At 44.9% G+C, this 27,121-nt stretch overlaps 1 protein-coding gene across 7 annotated transcripts in view; it reads left to right on the forward strand.

The window, feature by feature from the left end:
• The first annotated feature begins 2,761 nt into the window (after nt 1–2,761).
• Nucleotides 2,762–27,121, forward strand: part of LOC137600883 (regulator of G-protein signaling 22) — a 31,240-nt gene continuing 6,880 nt past the window's right edge. The window contains exons 1-16 of one of the 7 annotated variants that reach the window (XM_068322739.1): nt 2,762–2,900; nt 3,572–3,602; nt 3,682–3,710; nt 3,810–3,872; nt 3,953–4,135; nt 4,224–4,309; nt 4,677–4,780; nt 4,944–5,673; nt 5,809–5,970; nt 10,395–10,551; nt 10,760–10,885; nt 10,970–11,071; nt 22,788–22,982; nt 23,398–23,490; nt 23,798–23,982; nt 24,168–24,330. In XM_068322739.1, the coding sequence (XP_068178840.1) occupies nt 3,581–3,602; nt 3,682–3,710; nt 3,810–3,872; nt 3,953–4,135; nt 4,224–4,309; nt 4,677–4,780; nt 4,944–5,673; nt 5,809–5,970; nt 10,395–10,551; nt 10,760–10,885; nt 10,970–11,071; nt 22,788–22,982; nt 23,398–23,490; nt 23,798–23,982; nt 24,168–24,330 (2,400 nt within the window). In that variant the 5' untranslated portion in view covers nt 2,762–2,900; nt 3,572–3,580. Of the gene's footprint in view, nt 2,901–3,312; nt 3,603–3,681; nt 3,711–3,809; nt 3,873–3,952; nt 4,136–4,223; nt 4,310–4,676; nt 4,781–4,943; nt 5,674–5,808; nt 5,971–10,394; nt 10,552–10,759; nt 10,886–10,969; nt 11,072–22,787; nt 22,983–23,397; nt 23,491–23,797; nt 23,983–24,167; nt 24,331–27,121 lie in introns of those variants that run through there. The other 6 variants (XM_068322744.1, XM_068322738.1, XM_068322740.1 and 3 more) reach the window with 6 other exon arrangements.

Below are 27,121 nucleotides of genomic sequence, written 5' to 3' on the forward strand. Positions count from 1 at the left end.
TCATTATTTAGCCATTAAAATGTTCCATTACTTGAATTGGGATAAGCCATATGTTCACTTAACCTCATGTATGCAATTGTTCAAAATATTGTTTCCTAATTTAAAGACATTCTTTTCTTGTGGACTACTAAACTAGTTTAGATTCAAGTATAGTAAATTTCTGTTTCCAAGTTTTGTCACATATTGAAGAATGTACTAAATTTAAATCAGAGTCACAAATTGGGGAGGGAATAATTTCATATGACAGTTTAATTAATTTAGATGTTTCTGCGGACCAGTTAGAGGCACAGGTGTTTACATAATGAAAACCTTGGTCAGTTCATACTATTTAATCTGAATTCAACTATTGCACTTCATAATAAGCAATTCAATTTTTTGTATTACAATATCAACTTACTATGAGTCAGTGGGAATCAGTTCTTCACAATAGTGAAGGTCTTCTTAGCTTTAGCAATGTGGTCTGCAGCCGAGACCCCTAATTAACTGCTGTTGTCCTTCAATTGGATGTTTTTTATTTCAAAACAATAGAAGGGCTTGTCTTTAAACTCTGGGCTTTTTGTCTGAATGTGGAGAAGCAGTTTTGAGGGTTTCGTTGCATAATTACTCATAACACATAGCGGCTGCAGCTCTTGAGCATCACCCATTGCTGAGATCGTAACTTTGGCAGGAATCTTGATACAGTATTTTCTTTTAAATGAAGTTTTCTTTTTGCTAACAGTCTGAGATGGTTCTGCTTCTCATTATTGCTCATTTTCTCCCAAAAAATCTCTCCACTGAGTTTTGTTTTTGGAAACATTTTTAAGGGCTAGTTTGTGGTTAGTTAAAACTTATAATTGCGGTTATAATGCTGATATGTGAAATGACGCAATGGAGTCAAGTGTGGCAGTAAGGCGAAGACGGAAGCAGTGTTTTTTCAAAATAATTTTAATTTAATTTTATACACTGTTATAATCCCCGAAGGGAAATTAAGGATGCACACTCAGGTTTTTGTTAGTCAATCACACACATGCATATTAGTGTGTACAGGCCCCTGTAATACACTCAATCACACACAAGGAGACCTGTGAGCATGCAATGGCAGGTAGAGTGGCAGGCAGTCCACTTTTGGAGTGCCCAAATGAGCAGCTTGTGAGGGTGATGGCACCTTGCTCAAGGGCACCTCAGCAGTGCTCCGAAGGTGAGCTGACACCTCCCACTTTCAGCTTACACTCCGGATGTTTTTGGGTGGGAGTGGGAATAGAACCGCCGATCTTGGAACATTGGATGACCTGCTCTACTGCCCACTCTACCACTGAGCCACTGCTGCCCCTTCGACTAAGATCTGGAAGCAACCCCTCAACTCGGAGAAACAAGTGTTGAAAATGAGTGAATGATTAATTTGTACTATGCAAGATTTTGTTTGCGGACCGATATCAAATGATCCATGGACCGGTACCGGTCCTCGGACGGGGGGTTGTTGAGCCCTCCTCTACAGTGTTCACACAGTCAGTAAACAGATAGACATGTTTGTGCTATGATGAAATAAAATTGTTCTATAAAAATGCAATGCATTCACTTCTATTGAAATAAAAGAACAACATTTCATTTAATTTTCATACAATTTAAAAAAAATACAGGTATGCATTTACACGCGTATAGTAAAGTAAATTACCAAACACATATACATGATGCACAATTTATTTCTGGCATTAGTGTTTAAATTAGGATAAAGATCTGAATTAGAACTGAAGCTTTCGTGAAGAATGAGAAACAGAATTAGGGAAGAAAAACGAGACACTTGATTACCTGGCGTGGGCTGCAGCAAACAGCCTCATCCACCAAAACAAACAATGTTGGTTCAGACATGAGGCTCACTTGAGCCGACTCAATGGCCTCCGTAAAGATGACCACTGAGCAGTAAAGACACAGGCGTGAAGCAAACACTAGAAATAAAGCGTTTAATACGGAATCTGACTTCACGTCTTCTCAGCAGCGCTGTTTGGCCATGATACCAGGTGTCACTCTGAGCCACACCATGTGTTAATAAACATCAAATTCATAACAAGGGAGGGAAGGGAAGGAAATTCGGAAAAAGGGAGATGTAATGGGGCATTGTTCCATCCACACCACACATCTACCTGGTATTGCAGTATCTCCTCCACTGACAACAAATCTGGAGGGTCTCCCTGCCTAGGGCCTGTAAGACCAGGACCAGGGACTGGGGAGCCCCACTCTAAGAGGTCAGCCATCAAGACGGTTCAGGCCCAGTCTAGGACCAACTGCACCCCCCAGTCTGGAAACAGCACTCTGACCCCATTGCAAGACAGTGTCCAACGTTCAGGCAGCAGCAGCAGACAGGAACATTTTTCGTTAGGCACATTTTTATAAATATTTTCCTAATGTGAATACATATAAAATTTGGCTATTTCCAGCATGTCAAAGGTTTTAGTAATTGCTCATTGGAGGATGAATGATGTTTCTAATTTGTCTTCATGTTGCTGTTCTGAGAAGTTCACATTAAGACCTTTTATCATTTCACATAATTTTTTACTTCCAGATTGCCAGAACCCTCTTCAATGACGAGTGCCTCAAGCCTTGCCCTCTATGCCAACATTCTGCAAGGTGTCACTCAGTGAAAGGTGAGGGTGTGTGCTGCAGTGCTGACTGTGGTTTCCAGTTCTGCACAGCATGTTTGTGTGCGTTCCACAGCCCCAGAGAGTGAGGCAGCCAGTCTGTGGGCCGTCACAAGAAGGACATCATTCTTCCAGGAAGTGCTCAGAACAAACAAAATGTCAGGAGACTGTGAGCAGGAAGTGGTCTGTGCTCCTGTTGGCTGTGTCAGAGCCACATTAGTGTTTTATTAAGTTTTTGTCTCATGGAGAAGACAAGTCTTAGCAACAAGGAAACTGATGCCATTGCATGTGAGCACCTTCTGTACATTTCAATGTGTTTTTATGCATATTTATGTGATACATTTACAGGCATTTTTTCTAAAACAGTTCTTAGTCATGGTTTTAATTGTTTATGTGAAGGAAGGCTCTCTCTGATGTGGATGATTTTTTGCTGATGTACAGACAAGTAGATGAAATGTAGAAGATGCTGTTTTTTGGAATTACTCAGATTTTCAACTTATTTTGACATTTTGCCAATGTGTTTTTGATTAGATAAATTTTTTTAAACACCTTTCTATTATTTGTAATACAGTAATACTTTTGAACGTTTATCCATCTAAATAAAATTTTCGGTGTTTTGCGCCATCTAGTGGTACAAAATCAACATCTACGCGCCGCCTCAGAGCCGTGTAACCGTTTGATTTGTTTTTGTTGTCAATCGGAAACAAACAAGGAAAAAACAGTGACGTAAATGTGTGAGTGATTGAGAGACATGTCTCGCCCTGCAGTAGGGAAGAAGTCTTTGTTTCTCCCCGCTCCTTCTAGTTAAACCTTTACCAGCCCGTGTTTTAAAGTGAGTCCACTCCGTAGCAACCTGCAGTGTGTGTAGTTACGCCAGACGGGTGTGTGTCAAAAGTGACTTCCTGGCTCAGCTTTGGGTGCAGAACGTCTTAACGTGTTGCGCTGATTTTCTTCTACAGAAGTGAACCATGTGTGGAGTAAATCCAACCGGTAAGAGCTGCCTTATGACTAAAATGACTTTTTGGTGGTTATTATTAGTTTAGTAATTTGTGTTCTTCTCCATGTGAAGAGCTCTCCCATCTCACAGCTACCAACTTTGTGAGTACGATTGATTACTGATATTTAGAAGTTTTTTCATAGAGCAAAGATTTATCAGGATCTCCACCTTTTTTGATTGGTACTGTTTTTTCTCTGCAGGAGGATTCTCTGGCCTCTGATGATCTATTGGTTCATTTCTTTAATGATTTCTTACGTCTGCCGGTAAACTAATCCTACTGGTCTTAATGTGATGAGCTGACTTTTAACAGCACTTTTGAACATTCTCCGTCATCTTTTTGTAGACTTTCACAGAGTCTTTGCTGTACAACAAGGACATGGGACTGTTTGAGGTTGTGAACGGGGCAGCTGAGGTTGTCTCCAGAAGAATCCGATCAGCACTATTCCACAGCAAAACACAGTGTCTCAGTGGTAACCCCTCAGTGGTGGCCAGAACGCCTCCAGTGGACAACCAGTACTCTGTTCATGTAAATGAAGAATGTTTCTCTGTCCTGAGGAGCTAGTGCTGAAGCTGTGGAGCTCCATCTCAGGAATCTTTTTGTCTGACATTTACAGTGTCTGGATGGAAAACAAGGAATTCAGTGGGTTCTGAAGGAAAGGTTCCCCTTCTTCCTTCAAAGCGATTGCTACAATGAGTACAGGTACTGTAGGCGTTAGCCGTTGTGTCTTCTGATGATGAATGCAAAACAAGTGTAGTTTAAACTTCCATATTCTGTAGTGATTTTTAAGTTTGTTCTGTACATCATGGTTGAAAATAGCATGGTTTTACTTCTGTTAGCTGTGACTTTATAATTGTTGTTCTCCACCAATACTTAATGAAGAGTGTCGACATCTTTCCATCCAATGTCGTTGTTCCTTAAGCCCTACGTGAGAAGCCTTCAGGACAAATCTCACTCTGCCTACACAAAGAAACAGCACTGGAGAAATAATGAAAAATGCAATTTTTTGTGTTGTGAAGAAAGTATTTGAGAAAAGCCCCAGACAGTGTCTCTTCCTGGTCATTCTCAGACTAGCCAAGCTGTTCAGACAAGAATTCAACATCTTTATCCAGAGGAGGACATGTAGTTCAAGTCAGATCACCCCGTCTGTCCCACCACTGCATATGTCCTCAGGTAATCACAACACATTGAACATCCTAGCATGATCACATTCTCCAGAGAACCTTTCAGGAGGGTGTTGTACAAACTGCTGTTGTGATTATATTTAGCATGTTGAAGCTAAATTAAGAAGATTCCCTGCTCTTTTCCCTGCTCTGTTCTTTTCCCTGCTCTTCAGGATCTATCAGTAAACCCTCCAGCCAGGAGGAGCATATCAACACAAAGTTGTGTGAATCACCCAGATGTTTGTCCAGCTTGTCCATGCCAAAGGACCCATCCGATGTGACCTTATCTTTCTCACATTCCTCTTCCTCCCCTGATTCTAAATGTGAGAAAGAACAGGAACCCCTGATATCAGGCACAGCTCCATCACCTGGCAGCTCAGAGTTTGAACGTATAAGCGAGTTTGTTGGCCAGAGTTATGAGTCCCCAGAAAAAGAGCTGGAGTATGTAGCTGCTGGGGTGGTTAAACAAGTGCTCAACAATACCTTGAACCTGATGAATGGTCAGAGCCTGGCAAACACCACCCATTGCTTCAGTATGTCAGGAGAGTGGACGAATCATTCCAGCACAGATGAATCCTTTGAATCTAAAGGTTACCAGCGTTCGGCTGATGAAGACAGAGACAGATTGGACAGCAAGAAAGAGAAAGTTCAGGAGAGCATGAAGGGGAGGGGAGTGGGAGAAAAGACCAATATGTTTGGGAAGAATTGGGAGGTGGGTAGTGCATGCACAGGCCAAGAACACATCCTTGATATCTGCTACTATGGTACCTGTTGCCATGTCAGTAGACTGGGTTTGGATGAGTTTAAGGTGTTTTTGCGAGGGACTCAAGGAGAGAAGCTATTTCATTTGTGGATGGATATAGAGAGACTGAAAACCACACAGAGCAGAGAGAGGAAGACGAGGTAAACACAGCAATGGCAGTTATCTGATGAAATGAAACTGGTACACAAACCATGCTGATGAAATACAGTATGATAGTAAAGCATGTGTATTATTTGTTCATGTGTGTGTGATTTAATGTAGTGTGTTCTCAACAGGTATTTAGTGCTGATGAGGAGCTGGTACCTGCTGAGCAGCAGTCCCAGTAGACTGAACCCAGACCAGCTGTCCAGACTGGGACTGACTACCTCCCCCTGCTGGACAGAGCAGAACCTGCACTGGGTTCAGTCGCTCGTCGCAGAGTCACTGTTCTGCTACTGGTGAGCTCCTCCACCAGAGTTCAGCTTCCTACCGTCTGTACAGTCACTGCTTTAATCAGCTAATAGTGCTTCTATAGAACAACCTTCAATGTAAAACACATGAGATATCTCGGTCCAGCTCATTGAATCAGAAATGATTACAGCTTATTTTCCGTGGTTTACAGGGAAGAGGAGAGCTGAAGCTGTTCACTCGTGTAATCTATAAATACTTGATCAGGCAATGCAAACAGGATGCTGCATCCCTTTAAACCACCGTGTCCAGCTCAGTGGATGAAGAGAAAGATCGATTTCTGCTCTAACAACAATTTACATTTGCTAATTTTAGTTTTCTGTGGTCTGTGACTGAATTTGATGATGTGGACAGATTAGCCCAATGAGAGGCAGGCAAGTTTGTGTCTGTATCTTTATTTATTCCTTTTCTGTGTCCGTATTTATCTCTGGTTGGTCTAGTGATACGACACCTGAGGCCTGTACCATAAAGCTGGATTACGGTTTAGCGAGATAATTTCAGGTTTAACCCTGGCTTTTCGGTACCATAAAGGTGGCTTACTTTCTACTGGGCTACTTTGTCGTGGTAACCTATGCTAAACACCTAACCTGCTCCGGAGCAGGATAAGTTCAGGATAAGAGCTCAGCAGGTATAAAAGCCCCACCTACTGACCAATCAGTTCTCCTGGAAAATGGCCTGTCCGTTTTATGAGAACCCGGTGGATCTTGGTGCACAGTAGGGATGGGCGATACTGGGAATTTTGGTATCGATCCGATACCAAGTAAATACAGGGTAGTATCAGAAGATACTGACACGATACCGATACTTTTTGCTTGGAAATGTCAAGATCATTGAATAATTGACCCCCCCCCCTGAGTTAGTTTATTATAACTGTGATAAACACAGGACAAATATTTTAGGCAATAAAAATGTCTCATTTTTTAATAAATAACTACAATGCAAACTTTAACAGTATAAAAAAAAAAGACTTCTACTACAACAACTGTTTCAGAACAAAAGTCAAGAGAGTCAAACCTAAAAAAAAAGCAGCAATGTAACATAATGTTATTTCAGGAATTAAAGGTTGTTTAGCACTTTAATGTACATGGTTCACAATAAATTAGAGATTATGAGAAATCCATTTTTGGGGTAATAAATATTACACTAATGGAACTGGTGTTTCTTCTCATTCACCATATAACTTTTATTTATGTCATTACAATTCAGACCAAATAGGAAAGCAGTCACATAAATAACAATATCAATAACATATTGGGAACCTTGTATTTTTATCTGATTACTTTAGTAATAGAATTAATCAATAGATTAATCGATTCCTTGGGTAATGGATAGCTGTAGCCCTTAGTAAAACAAGATCTTTTTCAACTGGGTGAACATATAACCATTGAACCAATCTCCTTAAGTTGATACCCAATGACATTGTGAAAAACAGATTATGTGGGTATTGTTGATTTTTTGGCTGAAAAGCCTCTACCAGAGTCCATTGTCTCTGTCCGGAGGATGCAGCAGGCCAGTGGCCAGGTATGGGGAGGAGCTAAAGGTGTGCCTGAGTCACTCAGGCAGAGACTCAGAGAGTAGCAGGGGGCTCTGGGCGAGAGAGGGGGGGGTGCGCTATTTGTACAGAGAAGCGGCGCTTTGAGGAAATTGGTGGAGGAGCAAGGTATCGATCAGAGGACAATAGTATCGATCTGATCCAAGTACCTGCTTAGTATCGATAATATCGATATTTGGATCAATCCGCCCACCCCTAGCGATTGGTCACATGCAGCAAACTCCGCCCTTTTTGTGTGAGCGCGCACAGATTTAGAGTGGACAAGCCTGAATTGAATTATCAATCAATCAATCAAGTTTTATTTATATAGTGCTTAATCATGGCAGCAGACATTTCAAAGCGCTTTAACAGACAGAGAAACCCAACTGAACCCTCCAGAGCAAGCGTAAGCGACAGTGGCGGGGAAAAACTCCCTCGATGAGGAAGAAACTCCAGGCAGGACCCAGACTCTTTTGAGCGGCCATCCGCCTCGACCGGTTGGGTGGAAAAGAAATCAAGAGAGAGAGTGACAGATTGGCCAGATAGAGACAGTATCAATATGGTTAAGGTTGCTAAAGTCAAGGCACAATTACAGCTGCGTGGATGACTGTATGGCGGCACGGAGGAAGAAAGGAAGCAGGACCCCAGCCGATGGATAGTTGAGGGGTGGTACTGGTGGGCTTGGAGGAGAAGGTCCACAGCACATGGAGAGATGGGGGTGATACTGGTGGGCTCGGAGGTGCAGGTCCACAGAGGAAGGTCCACGGCGGCTGGGCGGATGAGGAGTGTCAGTAAGATGACACCAAGGAAGACAGGCAGCAGGACCCCAGTCGATGGTTAGGTGAGGGGTGATACTGTTGTTTGGGAGGTGTAGGTCCACAGCAGATGGTCCACAGTGGATGGGTGGATGAGGGGTGGAACAGTATGGAGGCGCGGAGGAAAAAGGACGCCGGACCCCAGCCGATAATTAGGTTAGGGGTGGTACTGGTGGGATGGGAAGAGCAGGTCTATAGCAGATGGGCGGATGAGGGGTGAACCTGAGAAAAACCTGGGAGGACATAGAGCACAGAGACTCCAGGGAAGAAGTTTAGTTAGTACGGTGTGATTGGAGACTTGGAGAGTGAGGTCAGAGAGGAGGAGGAGTAACAGAGATGGTTGGAGAGAAGGGGGAGGAGAGAGGAACTCAGTGAGTCTGGATGTTGAGTCTCCAGCAGTGTAGGTCTATATGAAAATAAACGTAGTAACCTAAGTTGCCATTAATTGTAAAATTTATGAAAAAGAAAAGTTTTAAGTCTAGTCTTAAATAGTGAGAGGGTGTCTGCCCCCCGAACTGAGGTGGGGAGGTGGTTCCACAATAGAGGGGCTTGATAGCAAAAGGCTCTAGCCCCCGTCCTACTTTTATAAATTCTAGGAACCACCAGTAGGCCAGTATGTTGAGAGCGTAATGCTCGAGATGGATTATAAGGAACTAAAAGTTCCTTCAGATAGGTCGGTGCCTGGCCACGAAAGGCTTTGTAAGTGAGGAGGAGTATTTTAAAATCTATCCTAGCTTTCACAGGAAGCCAGTGCAGAGAAGCCAGCACAGGAGAAATATGGTCCCTGGCACTGGTCCTGGTCAGAACACGGGCGGCAGCATTCTGAATTAGTTGAAGAGTCTTCAGCGACTTTTTGGGGCAGCCTGAAAAAAGTGCGTTACAGTAATCTAGTCTGGAAGTGATGAAAGCGTGGATTAATTTCTCTGCATCACTCCGTTTTAAAATATGCCTGATTTTAGCAATGTTTCGGAGATGGAAAAAGGCTGTTCTAGAAACCTGCTTAATGTGTGTGTTAAACGAGAGATCCTGATCAAAGATGACACCTAGGTTCCTCGCAGTGGTTTTGGCCTCAAACGTGATGCCATCCAAGGTAATTACATCACTGGGCACTACATCCCTAACAGTTTTTGGGCCGAGCACAACAACCTCAGTTTTATCAGAATTGAGATGCAAAAAGTTATTCGTCATTCAATCTTTAATCCCTTTGATACACATCTGTAATTTGCACAACTGGCTGACTTCGTCAGGTTTAATCGAGAGATATAATTGCGTATCATCGGCATAACAATGGAAGTTGATGGAGTGTTTCCTTATCAAATTACCCAGAGGAAGCATGTACAAGATAAACAGTATTGGACCAAGAACCGAGCCTTGAGGAACTCCATAACTAACTGTAGTTGACTGAGAGGAGTTGTTAACAAACTGGGAACGGTCAGTTAGATAGGACTTAAACCACATCAGTGCTGATCTCTTAAAACCAATTGTTTGGTCCAGTCGTGCCAGAAGAATATTGTGGTCAATTGTCTCAAACGCCGCACTAAGGTCCAAGAAAACCAGTATAGAAACAAGTCCTCTGTCTGAAGCGGTTAGAAGGTCGTTGCTAACCTTGACAAGTGCTGTTTCCGTACTATGATGTTCCCTGAAACCTGACTGGAAATTCTCGAATAAACTGTTGGATTTAAGGAAATCACAGAACTGATTAGCGACTATTTTCTCTAAGATCTTAGATAAAAACAGGAGATTTGAGATGGGTCGATAATTATTTAGAACAGTAGGGTTCTAAATAAAGTAGCTGTAATTAAGCCACTTCTCAAAAATTAGTGAGTTGATAGCCGATTTTATGGTACCGAAAATCCGGAGGGCGGATGTCTCGTTAAGTGAAGCCAGATAAGTAGGAGGAAGCCCGGCTAGTTTAATCAAGCTATATGGTACAGGCCTCTGGTCTGTTGGAGTGGTTTTTGTTTTTATTAGACATGGCTTCAACCTTAAGAGGCTGTTCAGTGATGTTGTCTTTATCATTCAGAGCTGTTGGTGATGTCTGGTATTTCTATGATCTCATGCTGTACAGGGCTCCTCGGTTCTGGACGTCCCCCTGCGTTCAGGAGGACAGAGATGACTGCTCTTATGCAGAGTGCTGTGTCCGTCCTCTGTCCCACCAGGGTCCTGTAGGTCTCCCCAACCTTCTCTCTGACAACTACCTGCCTCTGTTCACTGTTTGCACACAGGTAGCAGCAAGCTGTCCTTCCTCGATGTGTCTTCATCTCTTTTGATCGACTGAGTAGATCAATCAGTGAATCAATCGAGAACCAGATAATGAACTATAAGTCACTATATTAAACAGATATATTCCTTCTTTCAAGCTTCTTCTTTGGTGATTTCCTATTTTATATTACTAGATATTTGTGTTGGATAGTGGTTTCCGTTGTGTGTTAGCAGCTGCTTTCTAACAGAGGTCGACTGCAGGATAGCAGGAGAGCAGACAGGATGCTGCAGGCTCTCAGCGTCGACTCGTGGGCCGGATTATACCTGACTCACTTCTGTGAACAATCTGGAAATCAGGTGAAAAATCAGCAAACAAACTGTTGGCACCCTTATTTGTCTTTCACATGACAAACACAGTTACTGAATTCAGTACTTTTTCAGCTTTGGGAGAACGCCATTAACTTCTGGACTGACCTGCAGCACTACCGTGAACTGTTCTATCAGGATGGGCTGGACCCGTACAGGGTGCAGAGGGAAGCACAGGTCAGAACACAGACACACATACAAGCACACTCACAGAATTAGTATAGTAAAAATAATAAAAATTCTAGTATTTCCTAGTCCAGGTTGGCTCAGCAGGTTTTGCTTTTCACACTTTCCATCCATCCTTCCATCTTGGGGCGGCAGTTGCTCAGTGGTAGAGTGGGCGGTAGAGCGGTTCGTCCAATATTCCAACATCAGCGGTTCGATTCCCGCTCCCGCCAAAAACCACCCAGAGTGTGAGCTGATAGTGGGAGGTGTCAGCTCACTTCCGGACTACTGCCAAGGCGCCCTTGAGCAAGGTGCCATTCCCCTTACAAGTTGCTCATTTGGGCACACCATGAAGGAGCTGCCCACCACTTTACGTCCCCCTTTATGTGTACAGACCCCTTGTGTCTGCTTGTGTGTTCAGGGCCTGTACACACTAATATCATCATCATCATCATCATCATCATCATCATCATCATCACCATAACAACCTCGAAAAACGAGGATCCATTCTCCTACATCATTCATTTCTTCTTCTGGGCTAGCTGTCCTAACAGGGCTCTCCGTCTGTGTGCCTGCTGGTGACTGTAGAGTCCAAGGTGTGTATGGAAGAGCTGGGGGCAGTCTGGACATGGAAGTGTTGGGGATGGACGTGGTAACAAAAGGCTGTGTTGTCATAGATGACTCCTCTTCTCTGCTGCTTGTACACGCTCGGTCTCAAAGTTACTAACACTAGAGCAGTGGTTCTTAACCTTGCTGGTGGTACTGAACCCCGCTAGTTTCATATGCTCACTCACTGAACCCTTCTGTGGTTCAGTGTCAAATTTAAGACGTAAGTACTGTATATGTTTTGGTGCATTTAATGAACTGTACATAAATGTCACCTTTTCCAAAGAACAAAAACCAAGACAGTGCATGAACTCACATGAAATTACCTACTTGCAAACCAGGGTGACTTTTGCTGTTGCTTTTGAGAGACCAGTTCAGATACACGTGGCTTCACCTTCACAAGTGCTACTCTGATGTCATTTTCACAGCAAAGTCTGTTTCTTTTGTTTTCCATGCAGCTTAAGGAAGTGTTCCTTTATTTTTGCCGATGCGAGACTAGAATTGCTTAACTTGACATTGCAAATCATGCATATAGGACGCTGACTCCCATCGCCTTCCGTTATACATGTAAATCAATGTTGCACATATCCAGCCGACCACTTCATTTTTTTGCTCAACATAGTTACTATGGATTACAATATTAAGAAAGAAATCAGACGACGTACCATCACGACAGGCATAAATCAACTACTGAGTGTGCAAAATCCCATGAAGCACAGGTAGGCTAATCAATGTAGCGTGATCACCTGCAGCCAGTGATGGCTAAGGGGGGCGTGTCATCATGAATTGACACAATGTGTCAAACGTACAGTCATTCCTGTATGTCCGGCGGAGGTCCAGACAAAACACCCAACACGATGTGTTGACGATGTGTTGACTTGGGGTGGCAGTGGCTCAGCGGTAAAGCGGGCGGTAGAGCGGGTCGTCCTATGATTTAAGATCGGCGGTTTGATTCCCACTCCCACCCCAAAAAAAATACCCTGAGGTGAGCTGACAGTGAGAGGTGTCAGCTCACCTCTGGAGCACTGCCGAGGCACCCTTGAGCAAGGTGCCGTCCCCTTTACAAATTGCTCATTTTAGGCGCACAAAGAAGAAGCTGCCTGCCCCTCTACCTCCCCTGCATGCCTACAGGCGCCCTTGTGTGTGTGTGTGATACAGGGGCCTGTACTCAAAAATATATATGTGTGCATTCTTAATTTCCTTTTGGGGATCAAACCAGTATATAAAATTAAATTTAAAAAATTATGTATCGGGTGTTTTGTCTTGAACTCCGTCTCTGCCGAACCCCTGAGACTGACTCACCGAACCCCTTGATCTCTTCTCCCTGTAACCTCACTCTTCCACTTGGGTCCCTGTCATTCACACACATGTGAATGACAGTCACATGTCTTATTGCAGTTAACCTCCATTCCTGTCCTTTCCAGGAAAAACCTCCATCTCTCTAGCTGGTCCCTGCTCTCACTACAGATCACAATGTCATCTGCAAACATCATAGTCCATGGAGATTCCTGTCTAACCTCGTCTGTCAGCCTGTCCATCACCACAGCGAACAAGAAGGGGCTCAGAGCTGATCCCTGATGCAGTCCCGCCTCCACCTTGAACTCCTCTGTCACACCTACAGCACACCTCACCACTGTCTTACAGTCCTCATACATGTCCTGCACCGCTCTAACAGACTTCCTCATACAATACCACAGTTTCTCTCTGGGAACCCTGTCATAAGCTTTCTCCAGATCTACAAAAACACAATGCAGCTCTGTCTGGCCTTGTCTGTACTTCTATATCAACATCCTCAAAGCAAATACTGCATCTGTAGAACTCCTTTTTGGCATGAAACCATACTACTGCTCACAAATGCTCAGTTCTGCCCTTAGTCTAGCTTCAGCTACTCTTTCCCATAACTTCGTTGTATGACTCATCAACTTTGTTCCTTTGTAGTTGCCGCAACTCTGCACATCTCCCTTGTTCTTAAAAATTGGCACCAGCACACTTCTCCTCCATTCCTCAGGCATCTTCTCACTATCTGAGATCCTGTTGAACAACCCATTCAGGAATTCTACTTCCATCTCTCCTAGACACTTCCATACCTAAACAGATATATCATCAGGACCGAGTGCCTTTCCACTCTTCTTCCTCTTCAATACCCTCCTCACTTCATCCTGACTAATCATTGCTACTTCCTGGTCCACAACAGCCACCTCTTCTAGTCTTTGTTCTCTCTCATTTTCCTCGTTCCTCAACTCTTCAAAGTACTCTATACCTCTTCCCATCACACTACTGGCACCTGTCAATAGACTTCCATCCCTATCCTTAATCACCCTAACCTGCTATACATCCCTTCCATCTCTGTCTCTCTGTCTTGCCAACCCGTATAGATCAGTCTTCCCTCCTTACTGTCTAACCTAGCATACAAGTCATCATAAACCCCTTGTTTGGCCTTTGCTACCTCTACATTCACCTTCCATTGCATCTCCTTGCATTCCTGTCTACTCTCCTCAGTCCTCTCAGTGTCCTACTTCTTCTTAGCTACCTCTCTGTCTGTATACACTCCTGTCCCTCCTTATTCCACCACAGGGTCTCCTTATCTACTTTAATTCCAGATGACACACCAAGTACTCTCCTACCTGTCTCCCTGATCACATTAGCTGTAGTTGTCCAGTCATTTAATAATAGACCTTTATTGTCCCACAGTGGGGAAATTTGTGCGATCGTGGCAGCAGGGGGGGGGGGGTCAAACATAAATAGTTAAATAATATACATACATATTAACATCTGCAACATATGAAATTTACATATTCACATATTGGGAACATATTAACATATATCATATTTCATTTCAAAGCACCTCCTGACCAAGCAGAGCCTGTCTAACTCCTTCCTAAAAGTCATACAACACTCTTCCTTTTTCAGCTTCCACCATTTCGTCCTCTGCTCTGTCTTTGTCTTCTTCATCTTCCTCACCCCCAGAGTCATCCTACACACCACCATCCTATGCTGTTTGGCTACACTCTTGCCTACCACTACTGTGCAGTCACTGATCTCCTTCAGATTACACAGTCTACACAAGATTTAGTCTACCTGTGTCGTCCTACCTCCACTCTTATAGGTCACCCTATGTTCCTGCTTCTTCTGGAAGAAAGTATTCACTATAGCCATTTCCATCATTTTTGCAAAGTCAATTACAATCTGTCCATCTGCAAAAACACAATGCAGGAGGTGATGGGCAGGTTTGCATACCAAACCTGCCCATCACCTCCTCATCACCTCTGTTTCCTGCACCAACATGTCCATTGAAGTCCGCACCAATGACAACTCTCTCACTTATAGGTATGCTCTGCAACACTTCATCAAAGTCCTACAAGAATGTCTCCTTATCCTCCAGCTCACATTCTACCTGTACAGCATAATCACTAACAACACCTTCGATTTGTAGCTCCAGACTGATCACTCTGACACTTTTTTTTTTTTTTTTACCTCCAGGACATTCCAAACAAACTCCTCCTTCAAGATAACTCCTACTCCCTTTCTCTTCCTATCTACACCATGATAGAACAACTTGAACCCTGCTCCTAAACTTCTAGCCTTGCTACCTTTCCACCTGGTCTCCTGGTCACACAGTATGTCTAATAATAATAATAATCCACACTTTATTGATCCCTCTTGGGGAAATTCTCTTTACACTTCACTGAAGTACATACATGTGGTACACATTGGTTTCAGACACATATAGAGGTACAGGGGAGGCAGAGTGACGGGTCGCGTGAAGAAATCGCGCCCCAATAGGCATCTTGTAGGGGGGACGGCGCCTTGCTCAAGGGTGCCTCGGCAGTGGCCTGGAGGTGAGCTGACACCTCCCACCGTCAGCTCACACTCCGGAGATTTTCTGGCGGGAGCAGGATTCGAACCCCTGATGGCTGGGCGATCTGTCTTCAAGACGTCTGCTCTACCGCTGCCCCGGGTTAGGGGCGGCAGTAGGCGAACCTCACTTATGGCGGTTTTTATTAACTCGGGCATTGACTGATCCAATATGGACGTCATATATTCGATTTGCATCTTGATTTGGCAAAAGTTTTACATCAGATGCCTTCCTGTATTTATCCGGGCTTGGGACTGGCACAATAAGACACTGGCTTGTGCCCTCTTGTGGCTTCATTGCCCTGTTGCGGCTACATTACCCTCCTCACCACAACTACGTCTCAATATTCTGTCCATGAAAATCGTGAACAGAATTGGCTACAAAGCGCAGCCCAAACAACCCAAACACAACTCTCTTTTTTGGCGTACAGAAATTGGATGGCCCTGAGGAGAGGCTCCCCTCACTCCATACCCTCACAGTACCTCCCACAGCAAGTCCCTGGGCACCCGATCGTATGCCTTCTCCAAGTCAACAAAACACATGTAGACTGGACGGGCATACTCCCAAGCCCCCTCTAGGATCCCTGCAAGAGTAAATTCATCTGTCACACCTTTAATCATTAGTAATTTTTACTTCTGCCAAAAAACAAAACCCCAGCAAGACACTATTCCACTGAATAAATTTCAATGATTTAAGAGCTTTTTCTGATGTCTTCTTAATCAGGTTTTGATGGCATGGTCAACAGTCCATCGTCAAATATCAGTTAAATTGGAGAGATGAAATAGGTACATTTCTATATATCAAGTTTTGCCTTGAAGAAATCTGTTACAGCTAATTTGTATCTTAAATCAAGGTTCTTCATATTTTGGAATGTAACATCCATAGTGCTCAAAATATCTGCTTCAGATTGATAAAGAAAAATCCTATTTAATCAAAGTTCTAAAAAAAACAAAGGTCTGAAAGGTAATTGCTAAAAATATGTGAAGTCATATAGGAGGCCATGGCCATGAAGAAGATGGAGTTTCAGTGAAGTTTGAGCCTCTTCTCTCACTGTCCATCTCAGACACACACCTGTTTTTGTTTTTGTGCTGTCCCGACCTTCTTCCTCCATTCTGTCTTCTGCCTCTCTTTGCCCTCTCTACCCCTCACTAAGTGGAGAGATTTAAACACCCATAAAAACAAGTGAGTCAGACCCCACCAGCTCTGAGCCAGTCCACTAACCCAGAACCACCCAGTCTGACTACATCTGGACCTGGGTGGGTCTGTTTTCCCTCAGTTAACCTTTCCTTCACCAGAGGAATGACAGTTCATTCCACAGCGGCCAGCAGGGTTAAATGACTGCTGCCAGCAGACAACAGTATGACTCCTCCTCTCCTCTCCTCTCCTCTATTTCCGGTTTCCGGTGAGCGTGAGTGTGAGTGGTGGATCGAGTGGCGGATTGAGTGGCGCGATGTTTTGAATGGTTTTCTGTCCTTGTGGTTGGACAAATTGCACCTTCTTTCTTTTTCTTCTGTACTATGTACATGGTCAGGTAAGTGCTTTATTATTATTTTTTTTGGTGTGGGAATCGTTATTGTGTATTTGCTGGTGTTGTGAGGACTCTCAGGGCGCAATGGCGCCCGCCGAGCCGCCACCTCCGTCACTCCAGCAGGGAGTACGGATCGTCCCTCCGGATAACACCGTGTCGGTGGAAGATGTTCTGCTGGCGGTAGGAGACCAGGTGGGTCATGAAAATGTTTTATATGCTTCGAGGATGAACAAAGGTGTCGATGTCTTCCTAAAGGAAGACCAGAACGTCTATCAGCTGATTGAGCGTGGTGTGATCATCAATCAGCTGTTTGTTCAGGTGTCCCCACTGTCTGCACCATCCACGCGGATCACCGTGTCAGGTGTCCCGCCGTTTATTCCAAACGAGTTGTTGGAAAATGGGCTCCGTCGGTTCGGTAAATTTGCCAGTGGTTTTACTGAAATAAAATTGGGTTGCAAAAGCCCTAAACTGAAGAACGTGAAGTCCCTGCGCAGGCAGGTGTTCATGTTTCTGGACACACCCGATCAGTCTCTGGAGGTGTCCTTCACAGTGAAACACGGTCACATGTCCTTCATGGTTTACGCTAATTCAGGGCAGATGAAATGTTTTGAATGTGGTGATGTTGGACATAAACGTGCACTGTGTCCGCGCAGGCAGCGGGAGTCCGCTTCCGCGTTACCCGCGGAGGGCGGCGCCGCCTCTGCTGCGGTGGAGGCTGATGATGCTGTAGGGGCATAGGGGATCGCGTCCGCGGTTGCGGAGCGTAGTAAGCCAGGTAGCGGCAGAAGCCGCTCCAGGTGTCGGTCGGCACGTGTCCTCGGAATCGGCGCGTGGTGACGAGGTAGCGGTCGAAGCCCCTCCCGTTGCTGATGCGCTCTTTTCCGAGGTTGCGGCCGGTCGTGTTAAGGCGGCGGCGAAAGCCGCTCCAGATGTGTGTATGCTTGTATCATCGAATGCAGCGGTCTCTAATGAAACGGTGAAACGTATTGATGTAGTTGGAGAAAGAACCGATGTAGTTGAATCGTTGACGGCACGCGATTCCGTGGATACCGAAAGTGTGTCCGTAATTGTGCAAAGTAAGAGATCTAGAAAGAGATCTAATAAGAGATCCTTGGAGGGACAGAACCAGGCAGAGGTTCAGGCTGATCAGTAGCTGGTCTCCGGAGCTATGGAGACCAGCAGCGGCAGCACCTGCTCTCTGACAGGTCATTGAGACTTCTTCTCAGACGGGTGATGTTGCTGCTGCCGCTCCAAAGGATGTGAATGAGAATGATAGTGAAAATGGGAATGAAGGACAGATTGCGTCTTATAGCCAGGAATCAATTGTGAATGACATGGACTACGACTCTGAGTCGGATACAGTTTCTGTGGGAGAGTCTGCCAGCAAGCCTACAGATCTGTATTCTTTAGAGGACATTGTTCATTTTCTAGATGAAACGTACAAAAGATCAACGGACATTAATGATTATTTTGAAGATGCCGATAAATTCATTCGTTCGGTTAATATTATTAAAAGGAGGGTTGGTTTTGACCAGTTAGATGAACAAAAGCGATTTCGTTTAAAGAAACATATCACAACTCTGCGAAAGGAAAAAAAATCGGGTAAAATTGTCAAGAAAGTTAAAAATTCTACATGACCATGTACAACACGGTGTTTCATGCTGAACTTTGGGATCTTCTGAGCATTGGATGTTGGTTTTTGTCTGCTTATCTTTCCTATCTTTCGTATGGAAAAATTAAAAATCGGTTCTTTAAACATCAACGGAGGGAGGGATAAGCAGAAGAGAGCTTTGGTGTCTGAAGTCATAACCCAGAAGGGAGTGGACGTGATGTTTCTCCAGGAGACTCATACCACTCCTGCTGACGACACAGATTGGACTTTATGGTGGGAGGGGTCGCTTGTCCTCAGCCACGGTAGTAATTTTAGTGCAGGTGTGGCTGTTCTTTTTAGACTAAAGGACAACATGAAGGTTTTATCCTCTTCTGAGGTGTTGAAGGGTCGGCTCCTCCTGGTTAGAGCAGAAATTAATAATTGTGTGTTTTGTTTTCTGAACATTTACGCTCCAAACCAGGGAACCGACAGGATAGACTTTTTTAACATTCTGGAAGAAGAACTGAGGAAGCTCCATCAAGAACATATAATTTTAGGGGGGGATTTTAACTGTACTTTGGATTTTACGCTGGATAGAACTGGCGAAGAGCCTCATCCACTATCCTCAAGGAAACTGAAGAGCATCATCAGCCAGGCAGATCTAGTGGATACGTGGAGGGTTAAACATCCAAAATCCAAACAATACACATGGTTAAAAGTAATAAACAGCAGGATATGTGCAGCTAGACTAGATCGGCTGTACATTTCACAGTTTCTGACCTCCTCACTAGCTGACAGCAAGGTAACCCCCGTTGGCTTCACGGACCATCATTTTGTTTGTACGGATTTGATCCTTTCACCAGGTGGAAGGGTAAATTCCTACTGGTGTTTTAACAACAAACTCCTGCAGGATAGGAGTTTCTGTAGGAGTTTTCGGATTTTCTGGCAGAGATGGAGGGAGAGACGGGTCGACTTCAATTCGATAAAGTTGTGGTGGGAGGTTGGAAAGACACAGATCCGGGTGTTCTGCCAACAATACACAGCTTTATCGACTTTCAAACTTAAGACAATTGTAAAAGAGCTTGAAGCAGACATTAATTCCTTAGAGAAGGGATTACTTCAGGACTCAAGACCAAACGCAGGTCGCTTACTGCAGGAAAAGAGACAGGAGCTCAGCTCTTTCCTCCAAGAAAGAGTGAAGGGGGCGCTGGTCCGGTCCCGCTTCCTTCAACTGAAGGATATGGATACTCCCAGCTCTTTCTTTTTCAACCTGGAGAGATCAGTAGCGCAGAGGAAAAGCATGACCTGCCTGCAGCTTCCAGGAGGTGTTCTATCTAGTGATCCAGCAGAGATGAGGCAGCACGCAATGGACTTTTATGCGGACCTCTTCGGGGCAGAAGATTGCAGCATCGAGAGTCGTGAGGAGCTCTTGGATGGTCTTCCTCAACTTAGTCAGGAAGAGAAAGCTGTTCTGGATCTGGAGTTGTCTCTGGAGGAACTTACTGCAGCTGTTAATCAAATGGCGCAAGGTGAGGCGCCAGGAATTGATGGCCTCTCATCTGACTTCTATAAACATTTTTGGAATATCCTTGGGCCGGATCTGCACGGGGTCATCCTTGACAGTTTTAGAACTGGGTCTCTTCCTGTGTCCTGTCATAGAGCAGTGCTCTCTCTACTGCCGAAGAAGGGGGACCTGACTTTAATCAAGAACTGGAGACCGGTTGCTCTGTTGTGTACGGATTCCAAGGTGCTCTCCAGAGCGCTGTCCAATCGGTTAAAAGATGTTTTAGCTTTAATGGTGAACCGTGACCAGACTTACTGTGTCCCTGATAGGAGCATCATGGACAATATTTTCCTCGTGAGAGACATTTTTGATTTGTGTCGGGACTATGGTGTTAATGTTGGTATTGTGTCACTAGACCAAGAAAAAGCTTTTGATAGGGTAGATCATTCATATTTGTTTGCTGCACTTAAAGCTTTTGGTTTTGGTGATGGGTTTATGTCTTGGGTTAGTTTATTGTATAATGGTGCACAGTGTATGTTGAAGATGGGGGCAGGGCTGAGTCGGCCGATTCCTGTGCAGCGAGGGATCAGGCAGGGCTGTCCTATTTCAGGACAACGGCCTTGCCATAGAGCCCTTGCTGTGCAGATTGCGAGGGCGGCTCGGTGGTTTTTCAATACCTGGATCCCTCGATTTTGAGCGTCCTCCTGTTTTATCCGCTTATGCAGATGATGTTTGTGTTTTTGTGTCAACACAGGGGGATGTTCAGAATTTGAGGGATACTCTGTCCTTATATGAAAGTGCCTCATCTGCACGGGTGAATTGGGGAAAGAGTGAGGCATTGTTGATAGGACAGTGGAGGGATCAAGTGGTACCTACATTGCCTGGAGGGCTTAAGTGGGGGAATGAGGGGCTAAAAGTTTTGGGTGTTTTTTTGGGCACTGAGGGCTTCAAGAGGAGGAACTGGGAGGGAGTGAAGGAGAAAGTGTGCGCTAAGTTGTGTAGATGGAAATGGTTGCTACCCCAGCTGTCATATAGGGGAAGAGTTCTGGTTGCTAATAACTTGGTTGCCTCGACTCTGTGGCACAAGCTGGTTCCTTTGACTCCACCGTCCGGTCTATTGGACGAGATCCAAAAAACTATTGTGGACTTCTTCTGGTCTGGCCGGCATTGGGTCAAAGCACCAGTGCTCTACCTGTCGGTTAGTGAAGGAGGCCAAGGACTTGTGGATGTCATATCTAAACTTGCCTCATTCCGACTGCAGACAGCTCAGAGATTCCTTTACGGCTGTGGCCCTAGCTGGCTGGATTCTGCTCGTCTGCTGCTGAGGAGAGCGGGGAGGTTGGCCTACGACAAACAGCTGTTCCTGCTTTGTTCAGAGGAGTTGGACCTTTCTTGGGCGTCTTCTTTTTACGCAACTGTTATGCAAGCCTGGAGGATGTTTAACATAGCCCGCACTAAGCCTGAAACACCAGGACTGTGGCTATTTGACGAACCTCTGTTTTTTAATGATTTTTTAAAAACTGACATTTTGCAGTCGGTTAGTTTGAGGGTTAAGCTGAGGGGAGCTGGCTGCACTAAACTGGGGCATCTGATGGGGACGACGGTTGATGCCCTAAGGGAGAAGTGTGGCATCAACTCCATCAGACTGGTTGAGAAAGTGGTGGATGAAGTCTGTGCCGCCCTACCCTCTTCATTAAGAAGATCTGCAAGGGACCGGGACCTCTGTAATCAGTAGAGCGAGGAAGGCATTTACGTTTTTCCTTTGATGACAATAACCCCAGCCGTTGGGGAGTGGAGGGAAGGAGGAGGCCAACTCCTGACCATGACGACACCCATACTTGGCAGTTTTAAAGAGGCAAAGAAGAAGGACCTCTATGTGATGTGTGTAAAGATCACGCACATTAGGACATTGGGAGGTGTAGGGGAGTCGAGATGGGCCCGTTTTTTTGGCCCAGATTCTTCCCTGAAGGGCAGTTGGCGGAGCCTGTACAAGCTGCCTGTTGAGAAACGGGCAGCAGACCTCCAGTGGAGGGTTGTACACGGGGCTATAGCCACGAACAGATACAGGGCGCACCTTGATCCTGAGCTGGGGGAGGGGTGTATATTTTGTGGAAATTGCGAAACCCTGGAACATTTGTTTGTTCAGTGTGCCCGGTTGGTGGCACTATTTGATTTACTAAAAAGGTGGTTTCGGGGTTTTGGAAATGATTTTACGTTTGATCTGTTTATCTTTGGACCTAAATACTCAACGGTAAGTAAGCCTGTTATTGTGTTGCTAAATTTGTTGTCTGCAACTGCCAAACTTGCGATTTGGATTACACGCAGGAACCGGACTCGGGGAGCTGGTAGCACAGAAGTTGTGCCTGTGATGGTGGGACTGTTAAAAACCAGACTAAGGGTTGAACACTCCTACTACAAAATGACGGACAACTTGATGGTTTTTAACCAAACATGGGGTGTTGGGGAGGTTTTATGTTCTGTAGGTGAAGAAAAATCTTTGGTTATTAATTTTTGATCAATCTCTTTGATGTTATTGTTTTCTGGTCGTTTTGGGTTTTTTTGATGTGGTGACTTATGATGTTTAGTTAAATGTTAATAAATGTTTCTTTGAAACCGAAACCTCTCCTCTCCTCTCCCCTCCAGCTCCTTTATGCCACCTATCTATTGGGCTCTGCCAGGAGGAGCATCGGTGTGGATGAGCAGATCAGAAGGGAGGTGTACATACGAATGATGCCTGCTTTTGAGGAGCTCTTTGACTGTGTTGAGGAACATGCTCTGAAAATCCTGCTTGATCCATGGATACTGCTGGTCAACAGGGATGAAGAGTCCTTCCAGAAGGTGGCTGTAGTTTAATCCACTTCCATACGTCTATACATCACATAACTGAGTGGCTACAGGTTAGCTGAGACACAGTCTGTTGATTAGACACAAAACTACTAGAATGAGGATCCCAAATTGATCTATATTGAAATGTCTAATTTCTGATATTTTTCTATGAAACAGCAGACAATAATGAAAATACTCCCCATCATGTCCTGGAGCACCACAGGCTGTCATGTCAGACTGTCATTTTATCCGACCAACATTCAAAGAAGCTGCTCAGTTTACTGTAATGTGAGATAAAGTCAAGTGTCAAACATTTTTGTTTTATCCAGTAAATCAAGTTAAACAATTGAACGAATTTTTCAAACCAAGCACCAACTAGACCAGTCATCTGACCGTTGCCGCTCTGACCTCTGTGTTGTGTTTTTAGGTATGTGTGCAGGAGGAGGTGCGACGCCTGGAGAGTCAGGAGTACAGGGAGCTCCAGGGTCTGTATGAGGAATCACAACAGCAGCTCAAAAAGGTCCGTTCGCGACGAGCTCCGTACATCTAACAACCAATAAACACAGACTAAAAAGCATTGAAATAGCTGGCTGACATTAGACGCATGTTTATGACTCGTTGGTTGCTACCCGTGACTTCATTATCCTGCGTGCATGTGGTCATGCTGCTGTAGGAGGAATGATCAGGTTCTCCCTGCACTGGCTCGGGTTCATCTAAAGGCAGCGTCAGGAGTCTTGTAATGTGGGACAGTCACCACGAGGAGTTTAAGCCACATCTCACATCTTTTTCAGCATCTTTCCCATCTTGTCTCTCTATCTCATCCACAGGTAGAGCAGTGGGGGTCTGTGATGCGTCCCTGTTCTGACACAACTTCGCTCTCAATGAACCCCCAAGAATCTGAGGCTTGGTTGAAAGTGTCTCCAAAATATCAAGGTTACCATCTCAGCTCCCTACTATCTTTCCGACATGAAATCAGGCACTTCATGTCTTTTCTGCAGAAGCACGATGCAAGGTGAGTCAGAAACCTGACATGAATCTGACCTCTCGACTCAATACACATGGGTTTAGCACCGTACAGGTGTATGATCGTCACGTAAAGCTGAAGGCTGTATTAAATGCTGTGTTGGCTTCTGGATGCAGTCCACACACTAAAGCAGGACTAACATGGTACTTCTGAACATGTGTGTGTCTGATCAGTGTCCATTTGACCTGCTGGTTGGACCTAGACCAGTACAGGAAGACTCCTCAGAAGGACGCGGCTGTCAGACAGGAGAGGTCGGCTCATATTACCAAAAAATACCTCACTGAGAAGTACTTCTTTGGACCTGACAGTCCTGCCACAGCAGATCAACAGAGTCATGTAAGTCATGCAGTGTTATTAGCAAAGGTCCCTTTCTCATGCGTCTCAACTCCATTAGGATTGAAGCATTGTCAACTTTCTGGAAAGGCATCAATGAGACAGAAACATGGTACCCGTGACGTGACAAACCCAAAATGGGACGCCATGTGAGGCTTAGCAGCCAGAGCTGATAATCAGAGGCTGCATCCGTTTCTCATCTCATGCTCTGCAGAATTCATGCTGACAGCTCTGACAGCAGGATGAGAGGACATGGTTGAAATTAAAACAAGTCTGAATCCAGATCAACTCCAATAACAACGGCTGGAGAACGAAAGCTCCCTGACATTTACAGTGTGTCATCAGGTTTCTGACTGCTAGGATTACTTCAGGGCATTCTGGATAGAGATATGATGGCGGCTGGTTGCTGAGCGATGAACCTGATTTTTCTTTTGGCACAATAGAGGTGTTTCAGTTGTTCTATCATGGTGTAGATGGGAAGAGAAATGGAGTAGGAGTTATCTTGAAGGAGGAGTTTGTTAGGAATGTCCTGGAGGTAAAAAGAGTGTCAGATAGAGTGATGAGTCTGAAGCTAGAAATAGAAGGTGTGATGTTCAACGTTGTTAGTGGGTATGCTCCACAGGTAGGATGTGAGCTGGAGGAGAAGGAGAAATTCTGGTCGGACCTTGATGAAGTGATGCAGAGCATGCCTAGAAGTGAGAGAGTTGTCATTGGAGCAGACTTCAATGGACATGTTGGTGCAGGAAACAGAGGTGATGAGGATGTGATGGGCAGGTTTGGTATCCAGGAGAGGAACGCAGAAGGACAGATGGTAGTTGACTTTGCAAAAAGGATGGAAATGGCTGTAGTGAATACTTTCTTTCAGAAGAGGCAGGAACATAGAGTGACCTATAAGAGTGGAGGTAGGAGCACACAGGTAGACTACATCTTGTGTAGACGGTGTAACCTGAAAGAGATCAGTGACTGCAAAGTAGTGGTAGGTGAGAGTGTAGCCAAACAGCATAGGATGGTGGTGTGTAGGATGACTCTGGTGGTGAGGAAGATGAAGAGGGCAAAGGCAGAGCAGAAGACGAAATGGTGGAAGCTGAAAAAGGAAGAGTGTTGCATGACTTTTAGGAAGGAGTTAAGACAGGCTCTGGGTGGTCAGGAGGTGCTTCCAGATGACTGGAAAACTACAGCTAATGTGATCAGGGAGACAGGTAGGAGAGTACTTGGTGTGTCATCTGGAAGGAAAGTAGATAAGGAGACTTGGTGGTGGAATGAGGAGGTACAGGAGTGTATACAGAGAAAGAGGTTAGCCAAGAGGAAGTGGGACACTGAGAGGACTGAGGAGAGTAGACAGGAGTACAGGGAGATGCAGCGTAAGGTGAAGGTAGAGGTAGCAAAGGCCAAACAAGAAGCTTATGATGACTTGTATGCTAGGTTGGACAGTAAGGAGGGAGAGACTGATCTATACAGGTTGGCAAGACAGAGGGACAAGAGATGGGAAGGACGCTCAGCAGGTTAGGGTGATTAAGAATAGGGATGGAAGTCTATTGACAGGTGCCAGTAGTGTGATGGGAAGATGGAAAGAGTACTTTGAAGAGTTGATGAACGTGGAAAATGAGAGGGAACAAAGACTAGAAGAGGTGACTGTTGTGGACCAGGATGTAGCAAAGATTAGTCAGGATGAAGTGAGGAGGGCATTGAAGAGGATGAAGAGTGGAAAGGCAGTTGGTCCTGATGATATACCTGTAGAGGTATGGAAGTGTCTAGGAGAGGTGGCGGTAGAGTTTCTGACTGGGTTGTTCAACAGGATCTTAGATAGTGAGAAGATGCCTGAGGAATGGAGGAGAAGTGTGCTGGTGCCCATTTTTAAGAACAAGGGAGATGTGCAGAGTTGTGGCAACTACAGAGGAATAAAGCTGATGAGCCATACAATGAAGTTATGGGAGAGAGTAGTGGAAGCTAGACTAAGGGCAGAAGTGAACATTTGTGAGCAGCAGTATGGTTTCATGCCAAAAAAGAGTACTACAGATGCAGTATTTGCTTTGAGGATGTTGATAGAGAAGTACAGAGAAGGCCAGAGGGAGCTGCATTGTGTTTTTGTAGATCTGGAGAAAGCTTATGACAGGGTGCCCAGAGAGGAACTGTGGTATTTTGTGAGGAAGTCTGGGGTGGCAGAGAAGTATGTTAGAACGGGGCAGGACATGTATGAAGACTGTAAGACAGTGGTGAGGTGTGCTGTAGGTGTGACAGAGGAGTTCAAGGTGGAGGTGGGACTGCATCAGGGATCAGCTCTGAGCCCCTTCTTGTTTGCCATGGTGATGGACAGGCTGACAGACGAGGTTAGACAGGAATCTCCATGGACTATGATGTTTGCAGATGACATTGTGATCTGTAGTGAGAGCAGGGAACAGGTGGAGGAGAAGCTAGAGAAGTGGAGGTTTGTCCTGGAAAGGAGAGGAATGAAGGTTAGCCGCAGTAAGACAGAGTACATGTGTGTGAATGAGAGGGACCCAAGTGGAATAGTGAGGTTAGAGGGAGAAGAGATCAAGAAGATGTAGGATTTTAAATACTTAGGCTCAACAGTCCAGAGCAATGGAGAGTGTGGAAAAGAGGTGAAGAAGCGTGTCCAGGCAGGATGGAACGGGTGGAGGAAAGTGTCAGGTGTGATGTGTGATAGAAGAGTTTCAGCTAAAATGAAAGGAAAGGTGTACAAAACTGTGGTGAGACCAGCGATGTTGTTTGGTCTAGAGACAGTGCCACTGAAGAAAAGACAGGAGACAGAGCTAGAGGTAGCAGAGATGAAGAT

This window comes from Antennarius striatus, chromosome 9, assembly GCF_040054535.1.
Source record: "Antennarius striatus isolate MH-2024 chromosome 9, ASM4005453v1, whole genome shotgun sequence".
Taxonomy (NCBI): Eukaryota; Metazoa; Chordata; class Actinopteri; order Lophiiformes; family Antennariidae; genus Antennarius; species Antennarius striatus.